The sequence below is a fragment of the Chanos chanos genome, chromosome 5, assembly GCF_902362185.1.
Source record: "Chanos chanos chromosome 5, fChaCha1.1, whole genome shotgun sequence".
Classification (NCBI taxonomy): domain Eukaryota; kingdom Metazoa; phylum Chordata; class Actinopteri; order Gonorynchiformes; family Chanidae; genus Chanos; species Chanos chanos.
The window spans coordinates 24,961,587-24,983,392 of NC_044499.1; the positions used below are offsets into that span (position 1 = coordinate 24,961,587).

Consider the following 21,806-nt stretch of genomic DNA (forward strand, 5'->3'; position numbering starts at 1 on the left):
CCAAACATATTCTGTCTAATGTACAAACCTCTCACTCCAACGCTCATCTGTTATTCGTGCTGGTAGTCGTACTGCTAGGATGTAAATAAGCCAAGAAATAATAACAGTTCCAGTACAATCTCCACCGCACCAATGTGCCATTTCATGGACGAGGGGAGAGTGTGAGGGACTCAGTCCTACGGCTCATAATCGGCAAAAAGCCTGCCACTTTCTCAAGCGTTCCTCTCAGCTACTGGCCAAGCATGACAAGTCACCCTTCAGCTGAGACGGTCCCTCTTGGATACATGCCTGCAACCTGCCATTACGTAGCGCTGAGAAGACCCTACCTGATGAGCGCATGCTTCAAATAATGGCGCATGGCAACCTCCAGCGGGGCCGTGATCGTATAGAGGTTAGTACTCTGCGTTGTGGCCGCAGCAACCCCGGTTCGAATCCGGGTCACGGCATCTCGCTCGCCTTCCTTTTTGCCTCTCAGGGTCAGGCTAGTTCTGCTCTTGTTTTCCCCGGCATTAGCACACAGGAGGGTCGTGGGATGGAGAATGCAGGTTGGCCGCCGAGGGCCAGTGGCGCAATGGATAACGCGTCTGACTACGGATCAGGAGATTCCAGGTTCGACTCCTGGCTGGCTCGCAGACCGTCCTCTTTTCCAAAGGTTTCCATTACCCGGTGTCCTCTGTCACGACAAAAAACACCTCCGCTCCTCGGCTCGGCATGCAGGCTGACTTGGACTGCAGACCTCGGGGAATTGCCTGACCCACCTCATCAGCCTTCCCATATGGTCCCAAAGCATGCCGCTTCAGACACGCCCCAAATTTTCGGAACGACTCCTAGCCGCTAGAACCTGAGCAGCGCGCCGAGCCTGACCAGCTTCACCACAAACCTTTTCGGTGTCTATGAGTGTGTGTCCATGGAATCTCATGGAACTCAAGTCAACTTCCCGCAGCTGGAATTCACTGTCCATCCTGTTTCCCAGGTGGTTATAATTCAATGCCTGTGCCACCGCTCAGCGTGCTTCTACTGAGCTGTACTGAGCTTAGGCAGTCACTTCAACTCCTCCACTCTCGAACCCTCAAGGAACAGGCAGCTTTGTTGTGAACAGCAGGTTTTAGCATACAAATGTGGGGAAAACATATTGCCAGTGAAGGGCCTCACGACAAAGGATGGCATTAGATGGAGTTCTCTGCCTAAAACATCCTCAGCCCATCATTTTCCTGATGGAAAAGAGCACACTTCCTGCTAGCCTCTTCCACAGCAATAAACAATGGTTACGGCTGAAACAAGCAGCACAGAATTTTAGAGCCCCTTCTCGAGGTGAAAGGAAATAACTGCAGTTTCTGAACATGAAAGGTATACCAAACATATTCTGTCTAATGTACAAACCTCTCACTCCAACGCTCATCTGTTATTCGTGCTGGTAGTCGTACTGCTAGAATGTAAATAAGCCAAGAAATAATAACAGTTCCAGTACAATCTCCACCGCACCAATGTGCCATTTCATGGACGAGGGGAGAGTGTGAGGGACTCAGTCCTACGGCTCATAATCGGCAAAAAGCCTGCCACTTTCTCAAGCGTTCCTCTCAGCTACTGGCCAAGCATGACAAGTCACCCTTCAGCTGAGACGGTCCCTCTTGGATACATGCCTGCAACCTGCCATTACGTAGCGCTGAGAAGACCCTACCTGATGAGCGCATGCTTCAAATAATGGCGCATGGCAACCTCCAGCGGGGCCGTGATCGTATAGAGGTTAGTACTCTGCGTTGTGGCCGCAGCAACCCCGGTTCGAATCCGGGTCACGGCACCTCGCTCGCCTTCCTTTTTGCCTCTCAGGGTCAGGCTAGTTCTGCTCTTGTTTTCCCCGGCATTAGCACACAGGAGGGTCGTGGGATGGAGAATGCAGGTTGGCCGCCGAGGGCCAGTGGCGCAATGGATAACGCGTCTGACTACGGATCAGGAGATTCCAGGTTCGACTCCTGGCTGGCTCGCAGACCGTCCTCTTTTCCAAAGGTTTCCATTACCCGGTGTCCTCTGTCACGACAAAAAACACCTCCGCTCCTCGGCTCGGCATGCAGGCTGACTTGGACTGCAGACCTCGGGGAATTGCCTGACCCACCTCATCAGCCTTCCCATATGGTCCCAAAGCATGCCGCTTCAGACACGCCCCAAATTTTCGGAACGACTCCTAGCCGCTAGAACCTGAGCAGCGCGCCGAGCCTGACCAGCTTCACCACAAACCTTTTCGGTGTCTATGAGTGTGTGTCCATGGAATCTCATGGAACTCAAGTCAACTTCCCGCAGCTGGAATTCACTGTCCATCCTGTTTCCCAGGTGGTTATAATTCAATGCCTGTGCCACCGCTCAGCGTGCTTCTACTGAGCTGTACTGAGCTTAGGCAGTCACTTCAACTCCTCCACTCTCGAACCCTCAAGGAACAGGCAGCTTTGTTGTGAACAGCAGGTTTTAGCATACAAATGTGGGGAAAACATATTGCCAGTGAAGGGCCTCACGACAAAGGATGGCATTAGATGGAGTTCTCTGCCTAAAACATCCTCAGCCCATCATTTTCCTGATGGAAAAGAGCACACTTCCTGCTAGCCTCTTCCACAGCAATAAACAATGGTTACGGCTGAAACAAGCAGCACAGAATTTTAGAGCCCCTTCTCGAGGTGAAAGGAAATAACTGCAGTTTCTGAACATGAAAGGTATACCAAACATATTCTGTCTAATGTACAAACCTCTCACTCCAACGCTCATCTGTTATTCGTGCTGGTAGTCGTACTGCTAGAATGTAAATAAGCCAAGAAATAATAACAGTTCCAGTACAATCTCCACCGCACCAATGTGCCATTTCATGGACGAGGGGAGAGTGTGAGGGACTCAGTCCTACGGCTCATAATCGGCAAAAAGCCTGCCACTTTCTCAAGCGTTCCTCTCAGCTACTGGCCAAGCATGACAAGTCACCCTTCAGCTGAGACGGTCCCTCTTGGATACATGCCTGCAACCTGCCATTACGTAGCGCTGAGAAGACCCTACCTGATGAGCGCATGCTTCAAATAATGGCGCATGGCAACCTCCAGCGGGGCCGTGATCGTATAGAGGTTAGTACTCTGCGTTGTGGCCGCAGCAACCCCGGTCCGGGTCACGGCACCTCGCTCGCCTTCCTTTTTGCCTCTCAGGGTCAGGCTAGTTCTGCTCTTGTTTTCCCCGGCATTAGCACACAGGAGGGTCGTGGGATGGAGAATGCAGGTTGGCCGCCGAGGGCCAGTGGCGCAATGGATAACGCGTCTGACTACGGATCAGGAGATTCCAGGTTCGACTCCTGGCTGGCTCGCAGACCGTCCTCTTTTCCAAAGGTTTCCATTACCCGGTGTCCTCTGTCACGACAAAAAACACCTCCGCTCCTCGGCTCGGCATGCAGGCTGACTTGGACTGCAGACCTCGGGGAATTGCCTGACCCACCTCATCAGCCTTCCCATATGGTCCCAAAGCATGCCGCTTCAGACACGCCCCAAATTTTCGGAACGACTCCTAGCCGCTAGAACCTGAGCAGCGCGCCGAGCCTGACCAGCTTCACCACAAACCTTTTCGGTGTCTATGAGTGTGTGTCCATGGAATCTCATGGAACTCAAATCAACTTCCCGCAGCTGGAATTCACTGTCCATCCTGTTTCCCAGGTGGTTATAATTCAATGCCTGTGCCACCGCTCAGCGTGCTTCTACTGAGCTGTACTGAGCTTAGGCAGTCACTTCAACTCCTCCACTCTCGAACCCTCAAGGAACAGGCAGCTTTGTTGTGTTCAGCAGGTTTTAGCATACAAATGTGGGGAAAACATATTGCCAGTGAAGGGCCTCACGACAAAGGATGGCATTAGATGGAGTTCTCTGCCTAAAACATCCTCAGCCCATCATTTTCCTGATGGAAAAGAGCACACTTCCTGCTAGCCTCTTCCACAGCAATAAACAATGGTTACGGCTGAAACAAGCAGCACAGAATTTTAGAGCCCCTTCTCGAGGTGAAAGGAAATAACTGCAGTTTCTGAACATGAAAGGTATACCAAACATATTCTGTCTAATGTACAAACCTCTCACTCCAACGCTCATCTGTTATTCGTGCTGGTAGTCGTACTGCTAGAATGTAAATAAGCCAAGAAATAATAACAGTTCCAGTACAATCTCCACCGCACCAATGTGCCATTTCATGGACGAGGGGGAGAGTGTGAGGGACTCAGTCCTACGGCTCATAATCGGCAAAAAGCCTGCCACTTTCTCAAGCGTTCCTCTCAGCTACTGGCCAAGCATGACAAGTCACCCTTCAGCTGAGACGGTCCCTCTTGGATACATGCCTGCAACCTGCCATTACGTAGCGCTGAGAGGACCCTACCTGATGAGCGCATGCTTCAAATAATGGCGCATGGCAACCTCCAGCGGGGCCGTGATCGTATAGAGGTTAGTACTCTGCGTTGTGGCCGCAGCAACCCCGGTTCGAATCCGGGTCACGGCACCTCGCTCGCCTTCCTTTTTGCCTCTCAGGGCATGCCTGGATACATGCCATTACTCTGTGTTTCTCTATCACGTCTGGGCACGACAAAGAACAATACCATCACTTCTCCTTTTGAACTCGTGATACAGTCTGAGTTGGACTGCAGACCTTGGGGAATTGCCTGACCCACCTCATCAGCCTCCCATATGATCCCGAAGCATGGAATTTCAGACTCGCTCCAAATTTTTGGAACAACTCTTAACCACTAGAATCTGAGCAGCATAACACCGGAACGCACAGTTTTTTTTTGTGTAAATTTATAGTAATACAAAATTCACATGTACTGGATTATATGCATTTGAGCAAGTCAAAACACCTTAATCTTCAACGCACTTCATGACCATGTTCCTTTATAGCTGCTCCCTCTGTGCCCACTGTTGACATCTTGACATACAAAACAAAAGCACATCTGTTATTATGTACAGATGCAAGATTAAGGTTCTATATTGCAAAGCAATACAAGAGAAAAATTGTAGTTCTTAGCATTTCTTTGTGTGGCTCTCTAAACAATCTTTTAGCAGGCTAGCAATTACCCTCAAAAATAAGACCATAAGAACCAAATTCTGCTAATGTTAGTTAGCCTGAACGTCAGCCTGCTATCTGCCAATAACTAAGCTAGGTAGGGTGTTTTTATTTCACTGTTGCAAACTGGTCTGAAGAACATAAAGGCAACCTACCTCAGAAAAGAAACAAAAAAACTTTGTCCTGGTCATTCTTGGTTGGTTATATTCCAAACTTAACTGTGCCATGGAATTGCTGAGTCACTATCAAGTGTCAGTCTCCATTCAATGCTTTTCATTAACATTCAAGTTCACGTACGTATTATTGCGCAAAAACATCAGAAGCGATTTTTTTTTATTTTGCATTCCTCAGGCTGCTTTCTGAAAATTGTGTTCAGTTGTGCTTGAGCAGAGCTTTGTCAGCTTCAACTTGATCTTTAAAAGAAGCCAAACTATGTTCAAAGCATAGGGTTTGGGTTGACTTGGCATGAAGTGGAATTACACTGAATTTCATGGTGTTCAAATCAACGCATTGCATTTCAGTGTCCATCCCGCATCCTTGGTGGGTTTCCTCATTCTCATTGCCATTGTTCACTGGAGTTGGAATTGCTGAGCCCATTCATTAACTGACCCAAAAGATGGCTGCCTGACTGTCTTCATGGGCTTCTGTTCCAGCAGTGTGGGACATGACGCCAAAGGCCTGTTTCTGCTCAGACGCCTTTCACGTCTATCATGATAACATTTACCCTACATAAAGCGCAAGGAGTAAAAGTTGGGCTCAGCGCAAAAGCTCATCCTTGGTTTGTGACGACATAGGTCTGGTAAGAAGGGGTAATGGCCAGGCATGACCGAAAACCTGTTCGTTTGCTGAATGGAGTGCAGTTGCATTTCAGTTTGGCTCTGACACAAAGCCACATTGCACGAATGTCCTACATGGTTTAGCAGTCAGGATTCCTGGTTTTACTCCTTGTATAGGAATCCCTTTTCTACCATTCCTCTGGTGACTTTAAAATCTGGAACGCAGCATGTGCTGGCACATGTCATAAGCCAAGTATTACCAGTACTTGGCATTCAAAAGAGACATCACCTCTTGGGTGTACATCAGCAAGCTGCCAACCCCAACTATATGAGAGGGCATTCTTTCTGTCTAATGAGCACAGGTTTCAAACAAACATGCCCAGCTGGGCCGTGACATCGGGGATTAGTCATCTGCCACAGTAAACCTGATTTAAACTATTTCATGGCCTTTTGCTCTGTATTCTAAAGCCAAAATAAGATAACTTCGTTAAATTTACGAGGCAAATCGTCATCTTTAATCCAGTAAGGTCAGGCTTAACAAGCTATCAGTAGTTATGATTTCAAATGTAATAACCGTAGGAGAAGATCGAGCACTCCGACATAGTCATTAGAATTCATACTGGTTTATACAGTCTGCTATTTCTTTTGACACATATTTGTATATGCGTATATGTTTCTATATAGGTAGGTCTTTTACATGCATACACATTTAGCTGGATTAGGCTAAAATGTTTCGGTATCTTGGTGTTAACCCTTATTGTAAAACTGAAACAAAAATGTTTGGTTCCGTGAAGCCACTTAACAACTCTTGGCAAACAACTCTCTGAATTACAGACTATTTAGGCAAGAATTACTATGGTTTCCTGCCACATAATACACAGTGCTAGAGAGCAATATTACACATAGTTGCAGTAAAGAGGTTGTGACAAACAGTTCTAAAGATGATGAGCAGGGAACTATTTCAGCTATAGCATTAAAATATTTGTTTGTTTGGCTTGTGGTCTTGTAAAATGTTGTTTTCTCACAAAATATTAAACTGTTTCCCAACAGATAGAGTGCAAATGAGTAGAGTGATAGGAGAAAATAGGATGTGGTTTCACAAACACTCGAAGTGCCACAACCCATGAGCCCTATCCTTAATCAACTAATGAGATTACAAGATTAATCAGTAGAATGGAATAAATTCATAAATTTAAAAGAGTTTAAATGTGGAAGCAATGCTAATGCACACACCCAAGAGAATATAGCATCTGTATGTTAGGTAGGATGTTCTCATTACTGGAAGCCTGACTGACTGTAAGCACAGAAACATGAAAATAAATAAATGAATAAATGTGTTTCACCTCCTACAAAACCAAACTTATGTAGTCTATGGTGAAATACAGGATCCCCCAAGCTCTCTGATTAGGCTATTTTATTTTTGGTTTGGAATATTCTCAGCACTACTCCTAATGGCCCCATAATTCTCCTACAATGAGGGGTCACTGTATGACATTTCACTTCTACAAAACTCAAGAAAGATATGTATTGAGTTAGACCTTTCATTTTAGATGGAGGCTATAGAGATATTTTGGACGACTGGCCTCTTAAATTTAGCACTGTGACTGATGTATTAAACTGAATGAACACAAGAACATCATTAATGAGAAACAGCAGTTCCTAACCCTTATGAATGAGAAAGACACGTTACAAACGGAGCCAACCACCAGAGCAGAATCAGTTATAAATAAATGCGTGTAGCCCTGCAGCGTTTAAAACGATGAGTGGATAGCTCAAACAGTTCTCCAGCAGTGCGCAGTTATTTAAAACGAAAAATGTACAAACCATAAAAGTTTAGTATACGATCAAACAAATAAGCAGTGAAATGTCACGCAAAATTATGTCGAGGGATGTAATGGGCTAAGATGAATGTCATTTTCAGAAACAGAGTTCTGGATGAAACTACTTACCCATAAGCCACTTCCAAGTATCGTTTCCATAGATGCGTTGCTTTTTTAAAAAAAAATATGCATGAGGGGAAGAGATCTTTACTGTTGTGATGGTTTTCACCAAACAGATTCATATAGGCAGTTTTGCACGTATTTCTGAGTTTTTATATGGTTTAGTAACTGAAGAGCGAAGACACAGGTAAATTTTCAAGTGACCATAGGAGGGCACTACAGACCTCATTAATCTCAACATGCTACTCTATTTCCCGGTTTCAATTTTTGCAGGACCCATGTTCGAGCACAATGCTTTACGACATGTTGACACTTTTTACGGCATGAGCATTAGTCTTCACTGAACGTAGTCTCAAAACGAGCATTGCGTTCACATGAGAGGGTGGGTAAGTATGAGTACCACACGTACGTTATGTTTATATTCTTATGTATCATTACTACAAGGCGTATAGTTGAAAGGAAGTTAGTGTTTGTCACTTTAAAGTGTGCAGCCGTTTCAGTTGGGCTTGTGTTATCAGACATTTTGTTGGTGATCACCTTACACATCTATTATGTTGGATTTGTATTGATCCTTGTCCGGTCAGTACACATGCATAATCAAGATACAGTGGGCAAAAAAAAAAAATCTACGTCTTTTTCCAATAACGATTTTAAAGACGTTTTCCGGTGACTCATCTTGACAACATTTAGTTCAACTTTTGACTGACAGCCTGGCAAACTTTTCAGACTCGACCATCGTGTCGCTGTCTAGCCGTTTGGCGTTGGTTCGTCGCCACTTTGCTCGGCTGGTGTGTAAGCACAGTCCTGGAATGTCGTTATTTTCCGCCCAAGCAAAACTGCGTGTTCTCTTAACTTCTCAATAAGCTGCGTAGCATGGTCTTGACAGCGAAACGCCTTGTTCTTTCCCACAGTATAGTCAGTTCTCTTGCATGAGTTTTTACAGCGACACTTTGTACAATTTGAATTAGGGACCATTTCGTGAGTTTTTCCAGATTGTTAAACCGGAGGAGGTGACTTCTGCCGTGCCACTTCCTTAGAAAATTAAACACAAAAATGCGGAAATTATGTGTAGGTGTAGTGCTTTTTTTTGTCATGCTTAGTGTGGTATTTACGTTAATCCAGCATTACATTAATATCATGCTTGTGTCGGAGTGACAATTCCCATCTCTGCGCTTCAAGGATAATAGTGACTTTAAAGCGAGTAAAAAGGCATGGAAGAAAATTATGTTCAGCTCAGCCATACTTAATCCCCGCTACTGTTATAAATCATATTTAGTATGTACAGTGTATCAGTCAACAGGTGTTATCGCCTCTTTCGCGGTTAGTTCAATAGAAATACAATCGTATAGTGTATAAGACACGACAACAAGGCGTCGATTTCATCCTCAGAGTTATGGCTTTACCTCAGTAATTAAGTCCCCAGAATTTGTTTCATTTGAACTCCCAGTATTCCTGTTAGTCAAGTCAGTCCTCTGATCTGTTGTTGGTTGAACTGGTGGTGTACACTTTCTGGTCCCAGCTGGCCCAGTTCAAACTAGTCTTCTGTTAGTCTAAGGACTGTTTAGATCAGAGGTGAGCAAATCCGGTCCTGGAGGGCCATGGTCCTACTGTTTTTCTTGTCAGCTAACTAAATACAATCTATGATTGGCTGAAGAGCGTGCACACCTGTTTTCAAGGTGAAAATAAACAGGCGGGCTAATTAAGAGGTGAAAACAAAAACCGGCAGGACACTTGCCCTGCGGGACCTGATTTGCCTCCCCCTGGTTTAGGTGAATGTTGTTACAGTAAGCTCTCAAAACTTTGACACTCATGATCTGAATATTACAAAGCTTCAGCTCATTTTGTGTGTTATCCTTGTCACTGAGTGTCATAGTTTCCTCTGCTCAGAATACACACCCCAATGATGATTATTCATCAGCTGACCGCCAAGATGCAAGCTCCTCGAGTTTTCTGCAGGACTCAGAGAACTCTGGCAGGACTGTTTCGACACAGCTCGGGTAAACCTCTGGAAAGAACTTGGTTTGGTTTTTGGGGCATGGACTAGTCCTGGACTTCACTACATTCTCAGTTGAACATCTCTTAAATGCAGTTTAATCAATTGTTTGGCCAGGCCAAAACATATCTGAGATATGAGCCCTATTTCATAGCAGTTTGTATAAATCTTAACTGATTTGCCCAAGCAAGCATCTACCCAGTCTACAAAATTACATCTTTTAAACCTGAATGCAAGTAATCACTTTAATCTTATTTGCGGCCTTAAAAGTTAAAACTTCAACAATTAGTCAGAATGGCTCATTTCATTACTGTTGTTTCATGTTGATGGTGAGAAATTACAAAAGCTAAATATTTTCAGACAGTGGAGAAAAGTAGAATAGCAAGTGCAGTGTGGTTTGTGTTTGTTTGCAGACATGGCTGATTTTCGGGAGGTCTTCTCCAAGGCCAAGCGTGTGGCCATCATCACAGGAGCCGGGGTCAGTGCCGAGAGTGGACTGCCCACCTTCAGAGGTGCTGGTGGAATATGGAGGAAATGGAAAACACAGGTTAGAGGACACACACACACACACAGTTTGAATTACATGTGAATTCAAAGCTTCAAACCTTTAGACACCAAATGTTTATATAATTGTATTCCATGAATGTAACATTTTATCAAAATTATAATTTTGTAATTGTAATAGTACTGTTAGTCTCTTCTCAACTCTGTTTTGCAGTGGAACATGTGGTCATACTTTCCAATTTTCTGTCTATGGGTCTGTGTTGTTTCCAGATCTCCTCAACATAACCACTGTGTCTAATCAGAGGGCTCCCAGAGCCCTCAGCAACAGTCGTGTCTGTCCAGGATCATCCACAGCCAATGACTCCATTTCAGTGTAACTCTTACTGAAACTCTGACCTCAGCTTAGATTATCCAGATTCTCCTACAGCAGTGGTTCTCAACTCCAGTCCCACTGTCCTGCACATCTTTGTTTTAACTCTCCTGAGCTCAGGACTGACGCCTGATTCCAGTGATCAATAAATCATTAAGCCCTTGATTAGCTCAATTAACTGTGTTAATGAAGAGTTAAAACAAAGACGTGCAGGACAGTGCCCCCCAGGACTGGAATTCAGAACCACTGTCCTACACCCACTTTCAACCTTTACCTTAGCTTAAACTTTCAACATCTCTCTGTCTGACTATGTTGCTTTTAAACTTGTATGGTAGGATTCTGGTTGGCTCTATCTACAAAAGTAGGCCTGTCCCAGGAAGACTTGCCCAAATCCGAATTCTCCTGACCTCCTTCATCCTCCTGTTGTCCCTCTCTGGAACCCTTACCATGATGAACAGGGTGTTCTGAGGTTCGCGGGGAAATATCCATTGCCTTAACAGCTGGAACTCTCCTGACTTTTAATCAAACCGAGCGCTGTTCTGGTCCATTCTGATCCACTACCTGAATTGTTTTCTCCTTCATATTTTCCTGACATCTGTTCTTCCTTGGACAGCATCCCTCATCACCTAATCTCTCCATACAGGATCTTGCCACGCCAGAAGCCTTCTCCCGCAACCCGTCCAGCGTTTGGGAATTCTACCACCACTGGCGAGAGATGACTCTGGCAGCGAAGCCCAACACTGCCCACCGCGCCATAGCCGAATGTGAGGCTCGTCTGAGTAAACAGGGTCGCTCTGTAGTGGTCATCACCCAGACCATTGACGGCCTACACCACAGCGCTGGCTCCAGACACATCCTTGAGATCCACGGTAACCCTGCCAACACACCTCTGCTGTCTAAAACTGTTGACAGCCATAAAGAGGTCTAACTGTCAGGAACTGAGATCCACAGGCACACTGCCCTCTCACTACAAAATCTAATATAACAGTATGGCAGTTGTCATTTGTTATAGTATTTTATGACATATTGTATTAAAAGGTAAACTGTGTCAAACATGAAACTCAGTTGTCAAGTAAAGTTGAATAGCTTTCAATTTTGAATAGCTTTGGAACAGAGAAAGTCATATATATTTGTAAGGTCTGAAGTGTTGGCTGTGATCTGGCAGGTAATCTGTTCAAGACCAGATGTCTTAGCTGTGGAGATGTGGAAGTGAACCGGAAGAGCCCAATATGTGCCGCTCTCGAGGGAAAAGGGTGGGACACTACACGTCAGCCTTTCACAATTCACCAATCACAGTACAGTCCTGTACTGCCTTGGCCAATCAGGACAAGGCCAGGTGCTGTCAGTTGTCAGACTTCATTACATATTCAAATGATTTAATGTGACTTCATTAAGATGACACACCCACCTGACTGCCATGCCTCCCGACACCTCCCCTGATAAACAAGAATGGAACTCAGACCCCTAGTTTTGGTGGTAGATTAAAAAACAAAAACAAAAAAACATAAAATGCCATTTTCTCTGAACACCGGAAGATTTCTAGACATTATGACACTTCATGCAAGACGCAAGACGGTATCATTGTTGTTCATTTGTAGATGTTGTTTTTTGGGATTTTCATAGCAGAGTCATGTTAGCAGACACAGGGTTTGCTGTTGAGGACGACAGGGGTGCTAATTAACAGTATAGCCATGCTAACACTGCATCTCCTTCCCCCTCCCAGCTTCACAGATGTAGGACATTAATTATAACCATTAATTAGAACATTTTAAAAAGTAAAAAAGAAAAATATGAATATGTGTTTTATATTTGACTTCTGTTACGTAAGTGTCATCTTAATTTCTCCTGCAGCTCCCCTGATACTGATGCCATAGATGCACAGATACCTGTCAATGCATTGCCAAGGTAAAGAGCTAAGCATGGTTTTACACACCTGATATATAACCTCAAACCTCAGACTTCTTCCCAGACTCAGCCTCAAACCCAGCAACATGTCATACAGAGCTGTTCTGAGATGGTCAAGGAACATGAATTATGTCAGATAATAAAATTACATGTCAGATGATCTTAAAATTATGTCTGATGATAAAATTATTTCTGATGATAAAAGTGGCAGGTTGGTGCAGGTTTAGTTACAGGGTGGACAAGTTAATTACACCTTTGACGCCATCCTCCTTTGTCAGGACTTTGTTTGGAATGTCTGAATAACCTTGTTTAAATCAACACCTTTACCTCTCCACTAGAGGGCAGTATTTATTTGTAAGGCGAATATGTGGCCAAGGGCTACTGTTGTGGTCTCACCAGAATTCTTTCCTCTTCAACATAAAAATGCTTAAGTGGATTGTGGGAGGCAGGAAGGTCTGGATTTTGTCTATATTGTTTTTACTTGTCTTGTAGAGGGAAAAATGATAAAGAATAGAGTATTGGAGGAGAAGATGATAGGAGTTGAGCCAGATGGGGGATGGGGGCTGACTGAAGACAGGATTGGATAAACACTGGGGTTTATAGGGATGTAGTCTGTCAATCAAACTGTGTGTGGACTGGGCTGGGTGGTCGTCCTGGTCTACCCAAAATGTTTTCTGTGTGTGTTATCATGTCAAAGACTAAGGAACCACACCACAGAACTGTTCTAACAAACGTTGCTCTGGAATATTCTATCAGTCTCTTAGTACTGAATATTTTTTTTTGTTTTTTTTACCAGTCTAACATGGTCACACTTATCTAATTGACTAAAAACACATATATTGGTACAGTGTTATAAATGAATAAAATCACGAGTTTGTGCCCTTCCCTTTCAGGAAAGAATAAACCAACAAGAAATACTGATTACATAAGTATATCTACTTGCAGTGCGTGAGGTCCTAGATTTAGAAAATAGATGAATGAGTAAATGAAGGACAAACAATCATAACAAACAGCAATAAGTGAAAGATAGATATGTAATTATAAGATAATATAAAATTGACACAGAATGAGTGTTTTGTCACCATTAGCCGTTCAGTCTTTTTTTTTCTGGATAAATTTGATTGGTTGGACTGAATGAGAGGTGGTATGATCGGTCCGACTAACTGAGAGGCGGTTTGATTGCATGGCAGGTGTAAGGAGCATGACTGTAATGGTTTACTCCGACCTGATGTGATCTGGTTTGGCGAGACGCTCGATTCCCACGTCCTCACCAAGGTGGAAAAAGAGCTGGACTCATGTGATCTCTGCTTGGTGGTGAGAGCTTTTATCTGTCTCCCTGTTTGTTTAAAGTGTGAAGAGGGGTGGTGTTAAAAGCTTCACCTTCTACCCCAGTCACTCAAACCCCATAATTTTACCAGATACTCTGTCACATGAGCAGCTTGTTTTCATCCTTACTGGTTTGTAACAATGTCAAGCAATGTAATGCTGTCAGTTTGCACAGTTTTGCTGTCATTTTTTTTGCACTGCATGTGTGGTGTCTTCGTCACATGACCTGTCAGTTTTCCCTGCCTATTCTACTCTGCTTACAGTCTAGCACTGACAGTGAATGGGGTAGATGTGTGTGTCAGTGCCAGCTGATACATGAGTGTGACTGTAACCTCCTGCACTTGGTCAAAGCCACTCCTCAGTTACACAAAATCCTCACCCAAGCTGATCACCAAAGGCCTGGTTAGATTTGTATCTGATCACGACTTAAGCACTTACTCTACCTTTTTTATTTATTTATGACATTTCTAAAAAGTTTTCTAAGGTCCAGTCGTGTGATCCTCTTCATTGGGCAACACATGCATGTCCACGTTTCTGACTGGTTCCTTTGTAAGGAGGTGCATAATTCAGATGCCTGAGCTTCATCCCTGCTTGCCGAAGGCTCCTGTAATATATGTCTTTAACCTGTAGGTTGGGACGTCTGCAGTGGTGTACCCAGCGGCGATGTTTGCCCCTCAGGTGGCATCACGGGGTGTGCCTGTAGCTGAATTCAACACCGGGGTCACGCCCAATACAACGCGCTTTATGTGAGTCTCAGATACATGCACAGCACGTAACTGTTTCTACCCAAAACCGCAGTGGAAAGTTTAGTTAAGCATTAATCAATGCTCTTTAATTCAACCAGTACCCATTAAGCCACAATCATTCCAATCAATGTCACACAAAGGACAAAACACAAAGGTATGTCTCTGTCAGAGAGGCTTAATTAAGGCCTGTGACAGGGTGTTGTGACACTCTTGTCACCTGGAGCAGGTCTACTGACAGACAATCAGTGGCATAATGAAGAGATGGTGAATTTCAACCACGCAAATCCTGTGGCTCTACCTCTTCCTTCTACAAAAGTCTCGCATGCAAGAAAGCTACTATTTAACATAAGCATATTTCCATCTCATTATATAACTTACAACACAAAAAAGAGGTTGAGGTGATACACAAATTATGGGGCTAAATTGTAGTCATAGCAACGTGTTTTGATTTGAAAAACATTAGCGTATCGATATGCCTGGCAGTCAGGGATGTGCACTGTCTGTTAGCCAGCTAAGAGCACCCCAGCAGTGACGTATCCTCACCTCATCTCTCAGAATATTTATTGACAGTTAATTGTTGTATTTCTCAGACTGTTATAAGTAGTTTATTCAAACCCATTTATGTCACAAGCTTAAGGAAATTGACCAGTAGAACTTGGGTAAGAACAAAGAAACTGGTCTGTTTGCCGAATGCAGATGCCGGTCTGAGGCCTCTGGAGACATGGAGTTGTGTGGTTTTATATATCCATTAAACACATGTACTAACTGCAGCAGGGACAGCATATTCCCACAGCCTCCTTCTAGAGTTTTCTTCATGGAGTCAGTGGAGCTTTCTCATAACAGGTGCTGTTTGATATAATTGTGACGTGTAATTGATTTCATTTTGTCGGGGTTTTTGAAGGTATCACTTCCAGGGTCCATGTGGGACCACACTGCCTATTGCTCTGGCACGCCACGAGTCAGAGGTCATCTAAGGGTCAGAGGGTCACACAGAACGTATCTGCCCTCTGCCTCTGATCCTGTGTATTAAAATACAGTTGGACTGATGGACTGCTCTGGTGGAGTCTTAACGCACAGAAAGTGCTTTGGAGGAGGGAAAGCCATGAACAACAACAACCCCATCCACATTTTTTGGAAAATAGTACAATCCAGTTCGCATTTATTCAAGAGAGGGCAAGGATTAAGTGGACTTTGGTTACAGGTGGTTCTTGTCTCAGTCGCTAAGGAACTTCTCACATATTTGTTCCTCTTTACTGTAATAGCTGTTGGACTTATTACTTGTTAGAAACTTACATTCCATGACTGGAAGAGGATTTATCAAACATGTAGGGTATTTTTTTTTTGTCCTGGAATCTAATCTTTGTTTTTAAGAAATATCCATAGTTCTTCAGTGAAATGGACACAGTGGTGGGTGCAAATGCAGTTCTTGGCAGCATGTCCATTTTATTTCTGAAGAGTTTTTTCCCATGCTGTTTTTTTTTATTTTTACAGTGCTTCGCAGCCCTGTAAAAAAAAAAAACAGCAAAAAAAAAAATTCTCAGACTTTAACATGTGTAAGTATGAAACTAGCAATACAGCCAGTGCAGCATTATTCAAATATATACATGTAAAATCGTGACATTTTGCATTTTACTGCAGTGACTTTGAGAGCAGAGCCCTAGGGGTCTTGGGTCACACTGCAGCCTCAGGCGTTCAGGCCACACATGCTCTAGGACGTATGACCCTGCTCTGTCCACCATCCAAATGGTCACAAAACTACTGCCTAAGATAGCTTAACATACATCTCACAAGCTTAGCAACTTTAAACTGAAATGAAGATTTTATACACAGATTGAATGCTCGTTTGGGAAAAATACATTTGAAATATGCATTAATGTTCAGATTAATATATTTGACTTTAGTCGACTACCTTTGCACAGCTGACAAAGTCTTTTACTTAATCTTTTGACCTCTAACATGCACTAAAACCGGTGTTTACCTATGGCCACTACACAGCCCAAAGGGTTATAGGGACCAATTCAACACATGCTGCCTTACTGCTGTACATACAGGAGTACTTATGTGACCAAAATATGTTCTCAGTGTTCTCGCTCCCTCTCAAACACACACACGCAAATCTGTAATTGTCCAAATGACTAAAGCAGGTGTAAGATCTTCTCTTGATATGAAAAGGTGGTGGTGCCATGCTGTGAGAGAGAGAGGTAGAGAAGACATTCGCATTTGTTATAATATAACCTGCATCATAATATGGGTTCTACAGATGCAGTTGAAATACTGGACAGATGGGCAGGCTTAACTAAAACACTGTTCCAGACACATTCCAAACCTCAGCAGAAATAACGGTAAAATCATCACAAAAACGCATCAATCTGTCTCCTGTGTTACTGTTTACATGGCTTTACCACACCTTACAAGGAAACGCTATCGCTTCCTCAGAATTTCAGCCTTGCCAAACATAATTCCTGAAGGAAACACGGTCGTCGTGACTATTGCTGATCATTCTTGTCATTATGAAACAAACCAAACACAACTAGGAATGTTTAAGTCATAATTATGTATACAGCTTTAATGTTAAACAGTCTGCTATCTCTGCTCCACACTTTATGTTCAACGTTACATAATTCAAAGCAATTTTTTTTCAACTATGTACATTATGAATAAAATACTTTTCCTACTCTGTGATGTGTGTTGTCTCCTGTCATAATAATGAAAAGTAATTTTACACTGAATTTAACAGACTCGTTAAACACATCTGACAGTTAGATCCCGGAGTACCACACATTAGCAAGTCAGGTCACTGAAACGGAGTTTTCACTGCTGTTACTTACACCCACATGCTTAATGTTCTGTAGGGTCTTCACAGATAGAAATATTTGTTTTAAATACATGACATTAAAATGCTAGAAAGAAGTGTTTTGACTGGGTTTGTGGGTTAAAGAGTTGATGGTTGTTGGTGGTTTGGGTTGGGTTTTGGTATTGCAGATTGTTGAATAAACAGCATAGGTGAGTTGCTCGAGGCCCAGTTGATATTGAAATATCAACAAGGAAAATAAAATTGATTACCACAAACTACTGTGTCACCACTTTACACAGACCTAATGATGTAACCAGTGTATTTCTTGTTAAGATTTTCTTTTTTTTTTTTTTAACCGTATTAGGAATATTAAATACTCTTGCAGTTTCTCAGGGCCTCCGTGCTGAGGAAGAGAGGGGAAGCAAAGACAGGAGCACCATGTTATAGTACCTCTGAAGCGGTATAGAGTGTTCCATACTCTGCAAACCTGCAACCTTTTAGATCTGAGTTGAACCATTAACTTTACTGCTGTGTGGTACTAACTCATCAGACCACTGTAACAAGCACAAAGTGATAATTCTCTGTCATTTATTGTTAAACTGATCTTTGTGACACTTGGGCGGAATAAAATGAATGGTGTAGAGATGCAGAGAGCATTAAGCAATTCCCATCCTCTGTACAGAACACCAACCTTTAAGCTTCTTATTGGGCCCTTCTTAACAATGATCCACCTCTTGTCAGTCCCTCAGTCATCCCACAGCTAGGGGTCTTTTCCTATAGATGTGCAGACACTGCTGCGGTGAAGGGTGATGTGTGTTAGGTAGCTTGTGAGCGTAGGTGGTGTGTGTCTAAGTTTCTATGTATCTGTTGATCCACATGGAAAGTGGGTATTGTTTTTAGGTGTGTGGAGAGAATTAGACAGGCAGTCCAGTACAACCCAAGGGAGCTCACAGTGCCAGCTCATCGTTCCTGCCACGCTTGAAGCACCTTCAAATTGGTCTCACATAGACAACACACAGCACCCAACCACCTCTGGTCCAAAAATAATAGACCCTATTTTCAATTCATTAAAGCTTAATTTCATCTGCATGATTGCTCCTCTCTGGCCCCACTCCATTTTTTTGTTGTTGTTTATCCTCCCATGCATTTTTCTTTTTCTTCTCCTTCCCTTAATTTTCCTCTCCTTGCCAATCTCTCACTCTATTGCTCAGAGTACGTTATTATACACAAATAAAAAAAATACTCACTGTGTATGTGTTTGAGTGTATATATATCAGTGTATCAGTGGCATGTGGTGGCTTTTTCACTTAGGCAAGCAGAATTCAGGACCCCCACCGCCCCCACCTACACACACACACAAACCACAGATATCCAGATATCTACACACATGGTTCATTACAGAAACAGCCAAAAGAGTTAAAAATTAAAATCAAACATACCGTTTAATGGCCATACAGCATAACCATAGTACTCTCTGGAATTTGTAGTCTGCCCAATATGGTACAAATGTCTGTCTTATGGTTTTCTACTCTCTGACTTCCCTGTCTTGAAAGTGCCTCTCCCATGTCTTGCTGGGCTCTGCCTAACCAAATGGGAAAATTACTCAGATTTTTTTTTTTTTTTATCTGACACTAAACTTTACATTGCACATATCTGCAGGAGCTTGCTTGAAAAATACATTACAGGAAAACCTTCCACACTCAATACACAATTTTTGTGGTTATCTTCAAAATGCTTACCATTTGATGTAGGACCCTGGACTTTCCTTTCTGCACATATTATGTCTCTCAAACTTACTGTTGCCATATATAGCTTTGTTCAGTCTGGTAAAAAGGCTATTGAAATTGTCTTGTGGATGACAGTCTTTACCAATAGACGGTTTCAATCGTTTTACCGCCCAACACAGGACACAAATACACTGATCTCAGAACAGGGCAAGCAGTTCCAAGAACGCTTGCCTTTCCAATGATTCTGATGTTAGCTGGATAACGTCAAATATTGAGAGTTCGGTGGAAACGTCGCTAAAAGTAGCACACTTGTCGGCTAGTTATCCCATAGCGTCATCGTCCGGCGCCAATACGCAGGCACGAGTGTGTTTTGTCAAACTTAAAATGCAAAAACTGATGTCAGAACAGCGCGAGCGATTTTAAAAGCGCGTGCCTTCGCCTACACTTTTCAATGGGACCAATGACGTCAGCTGAACAGATCCGCCGTTGAGTTTAACGAGCTGTAGGTAAGCACAGCTTATTCTCGGCAGAAAAGCACAGCGAAACAGGACAAAACGCCACAAGAGGGCAGTGGAAGGGTCGTGGGGGAAATGTATTAAAATAGACAGTAGTAGACTGTGTATTGTACATATACGTAGAAAATTATCACTCCTGAGAGATATATCTTTTGACATTTACTTTCGCGTAGGAAAGCTGGGCAAGCAGTGCTTACCTTGCTTACCCTGACAGCACGCCACTGATTTGTCTATGTATATATATATATATATATATATATATATATATATATATATATATATCTTAATGCGTTCAACATACTAAAAAAACAATTATTTTAAACACATTCCCATATAAATGCTATTCATGTAAGCAAAACAGACAATACATGTCTAAAAGCAAGCAGAAGCCTCTTGCACCCTGAACTGGGAATCATCACTGTAAATCAAAAGGACAAAAAGTATATTGACTTATCATTTTATTGGTTGATCATTGTGGATGCAGTTGATAGCATAACATTGTTCCACCTTAGCCATAAACAGCTGGTCAACAGAGAGAAGTGTTCACTGATGGAATGGGCAAATAGCAATTATTGAAGACATGGGCTCGTCCGGGATTTGAACCCGGGACCTCTCACACCCGAAGCGAGAATCATACCCCTAGACCAACGAGCCATGTTTGTTTTGCTCTAATACTCCTCATTCGGACTGACCAGGGGGTTAATGTCTGCACCTTGGACCTGCAAACTGTAATAGTGCAAGAAAGTACCCTGATAGGGTGGCACGGTGGTGCAGTGGGTAGCGCTGTCGCCTCACAGCAAGAAGGTTTCAGGTTTGGCCAGGGTCCTTTCTGTGTGGAGTTTGCATGTTCTCCCCGTGTCTGCATGGGTTTCCTCCCACAATCCAAAGACATGCAGGTTAGGTGAATTGGAGACACCAAATTGCCCTTAGGTATGAATGTGTGTGTGAGTGTGTTTGTCTGTGTGTCTGCCCTGCGATGGACTGGTGACCTGTCCAGGGTGTTTCCCTGCCTTTCGCCCTATGAGTGCTGGGATAGGCTGCAGCACCCCCCACGACCCTAATCAGGATAAGCGGCTTAGATAATGAGTGAGTGAGTACCATGATACCCATGGACTGTGAAACTACCACAGCAACCAGAGAAACCTCTGGAGCAACACCAGTGAGTCATGTCAGTTTTAAAGTCAAAAGAACAATTCTTGTCACACTCACTCAATAAACAGACACTGGCAAAAAGCCAAGCTTCCACTAACTAGAGGCGTTTCCTTGGCCTTTGGCACTGGAGGAAACCAACAGCAGTGAGCCACCAGAGCCAAGACCTCTTCCCCCATCACAGAATACCCTATACTTTAGCATACGCCATTTTAACACCTTAGCCTTTACATTTGTAAAAGCTTCAGGTAAACCACATACACTTTTTTCCCCACTTAACTTTCTCTTCTCCTCTAACACCCTCCCACTGCTGCCACATCTCTCACCAGAAGATTTCACCACCTTCTTTGATCAGAGGGTTGGCAATATCTGCAGGTCCTTCCCTGTGGAATTGCACACAGTACAAACTCACTTCCCAATCACACTTACTTCTGATATCATCTTGCATAACAGTCCCAACACCTACCCTCTAGGCCAGCTGCTCTTGTCTGTCATCTGAATTCTACTGCTGTCATACTCCCTTTCATTGCAGCTATTATAAACTTGTCACTAAACCCAGACATTGTCCCACCCGTGTTCAGGGTTGCCTGGGTGGCATCCCTCCTCTAGGAACCAACTGTCATCAAAAAAGACAAAGCAGCAATCTCATGTCCTTCCTCTTGTCGGCATTATAATATGCAAATATATGCTTACTTATCCCAGAACAACCACCTGGATCCCTAAAGAGACAAGTTTCAAAGCCACCCACTCAACACATGCTGAGAGTTTCCACCCTCATATTTATGGTCACATCCCTCTAGACCTGACTGCTGCATTTAACATCATCAAAAAAGACTTCTTTACAGATCTAGGTCATTTCATGCTTTGCCCTTACACGATTTGCTTTCTATCTGAAAGAGCCCTCATACCAGGTCATATTTCCACACATGCTCTCAACTGATTGTTCAAAAGGGTTTGTCCCAGCTCCTGGTCCAAGCGCTCGTCATCTCCCGCCTGGACTACT

General features: G+C 43.4%; 1 protein-coding gene and 7 non-coding genes across 8 annotated transcripts; 7 read left to right on the forward strand and 1 right to left on the reverse strand.

Moving 5' to 3' along the window:
* The first annotated feature begins 374 nt into the window (after positions 1-374).
* Positions 375-446, forward strand: trnah-gug (transfer RNA histidin (anticodon GUG)). The gene has a single exon. It is a non-coding gene; the product is annotated as a tRNA-His (tRNA).
* A 111-nt stretch (positions 447-557) lies between these two features.
* trnar-acg (transfer RNA arginine (anticodon ACG)) lies at positions 558-630 on the forward strand. The gene has a single exon. It is a non-coding gene; the product is annotated as a tRNA-Arg (tRNA).
* Positions 631-1,726: 1,096 nt separating this feature from the next.
* Positions 1,727-1,798, forward strand: trnah-gug (transfer RNA histidin (anticodon GUG)). The gene has a single exon. It is a non-coding gene; the product is annotated as a tRNA-His (tRNA).
* A 111-nt stretch (positions 1,799-1,909) lies between these two features.
* Positions 1,910-1,982, forward strand: trnar-acg (transfer RNA arginine (anticodon ACG)). Its single transcript has one exon. It is a non-coding gene; the product is annotated as a tRNA-Arg (tRNA).
* A 1,273-nt stretch (positions 1,983-3,255) lies between these two features.
* On the forward strand, positions 3,256-3,328 carry trnar-acg (transfer RNA arginine (anticodon ACG)). Its single transcript has one exon. It is a non-coding gene; the product is annotated as a tRNA-Arg (tRNA).
* A 1,097-nt stretch (positions 3,329-4,425) lies between these two features.
* On the forward strand, positions 4,426-4,497 carry trnah-gug (transfer RNA histidin (anticodon GUG)). Its single transcript has one exon. It is a non-coding gene; the product is annotated as a tRNA-His (tRNA).
* Positions 4,498-8,125: 3,628 nt separating this feature from the next.
* Positions 8,126-17,255, forward strand: LOC115812998 (NAD-dependent protein deacylase sirtuin-5, mitochondrial). Its single transcript, XM_030775574.1, has 9 exons — positions 8,126-8,160; positions 9,662-9,771; positions 10,181-10,314; positions 11,285-11,510; positions 11,807-11,894; positions 12,493-12,546; positions 13,737-13,860; positions 14,503-14,618; positions 15,520-17,255. The coding sequence occupies exons 2-9, from the start codon at positions 9,675-9,677 to the stop codon at positions 15,590-15,592; spliced, it is 912 nt and encodes a 303-aa protein (XP_030631434.1). The 5' UTR covers positions 8,126-8,160; positions 9,662-9,674; the 3' UTR covers positions 15,593-17,255.
* Positions 17,256-20,236: 2,981 nt separating this feature from the next.
* trnap-cgg (transfer RNA proline (anticodon CGG)) lies at positions 20,237-20,308 on the reverse strand. The gene has a single exon. It is a non-coding gene; the product is annotated as a tRNA-Pro (tRNA).
* Between the last annotated feature and the right edge of the window lie 1,498 nt (positions 20,309-21,806).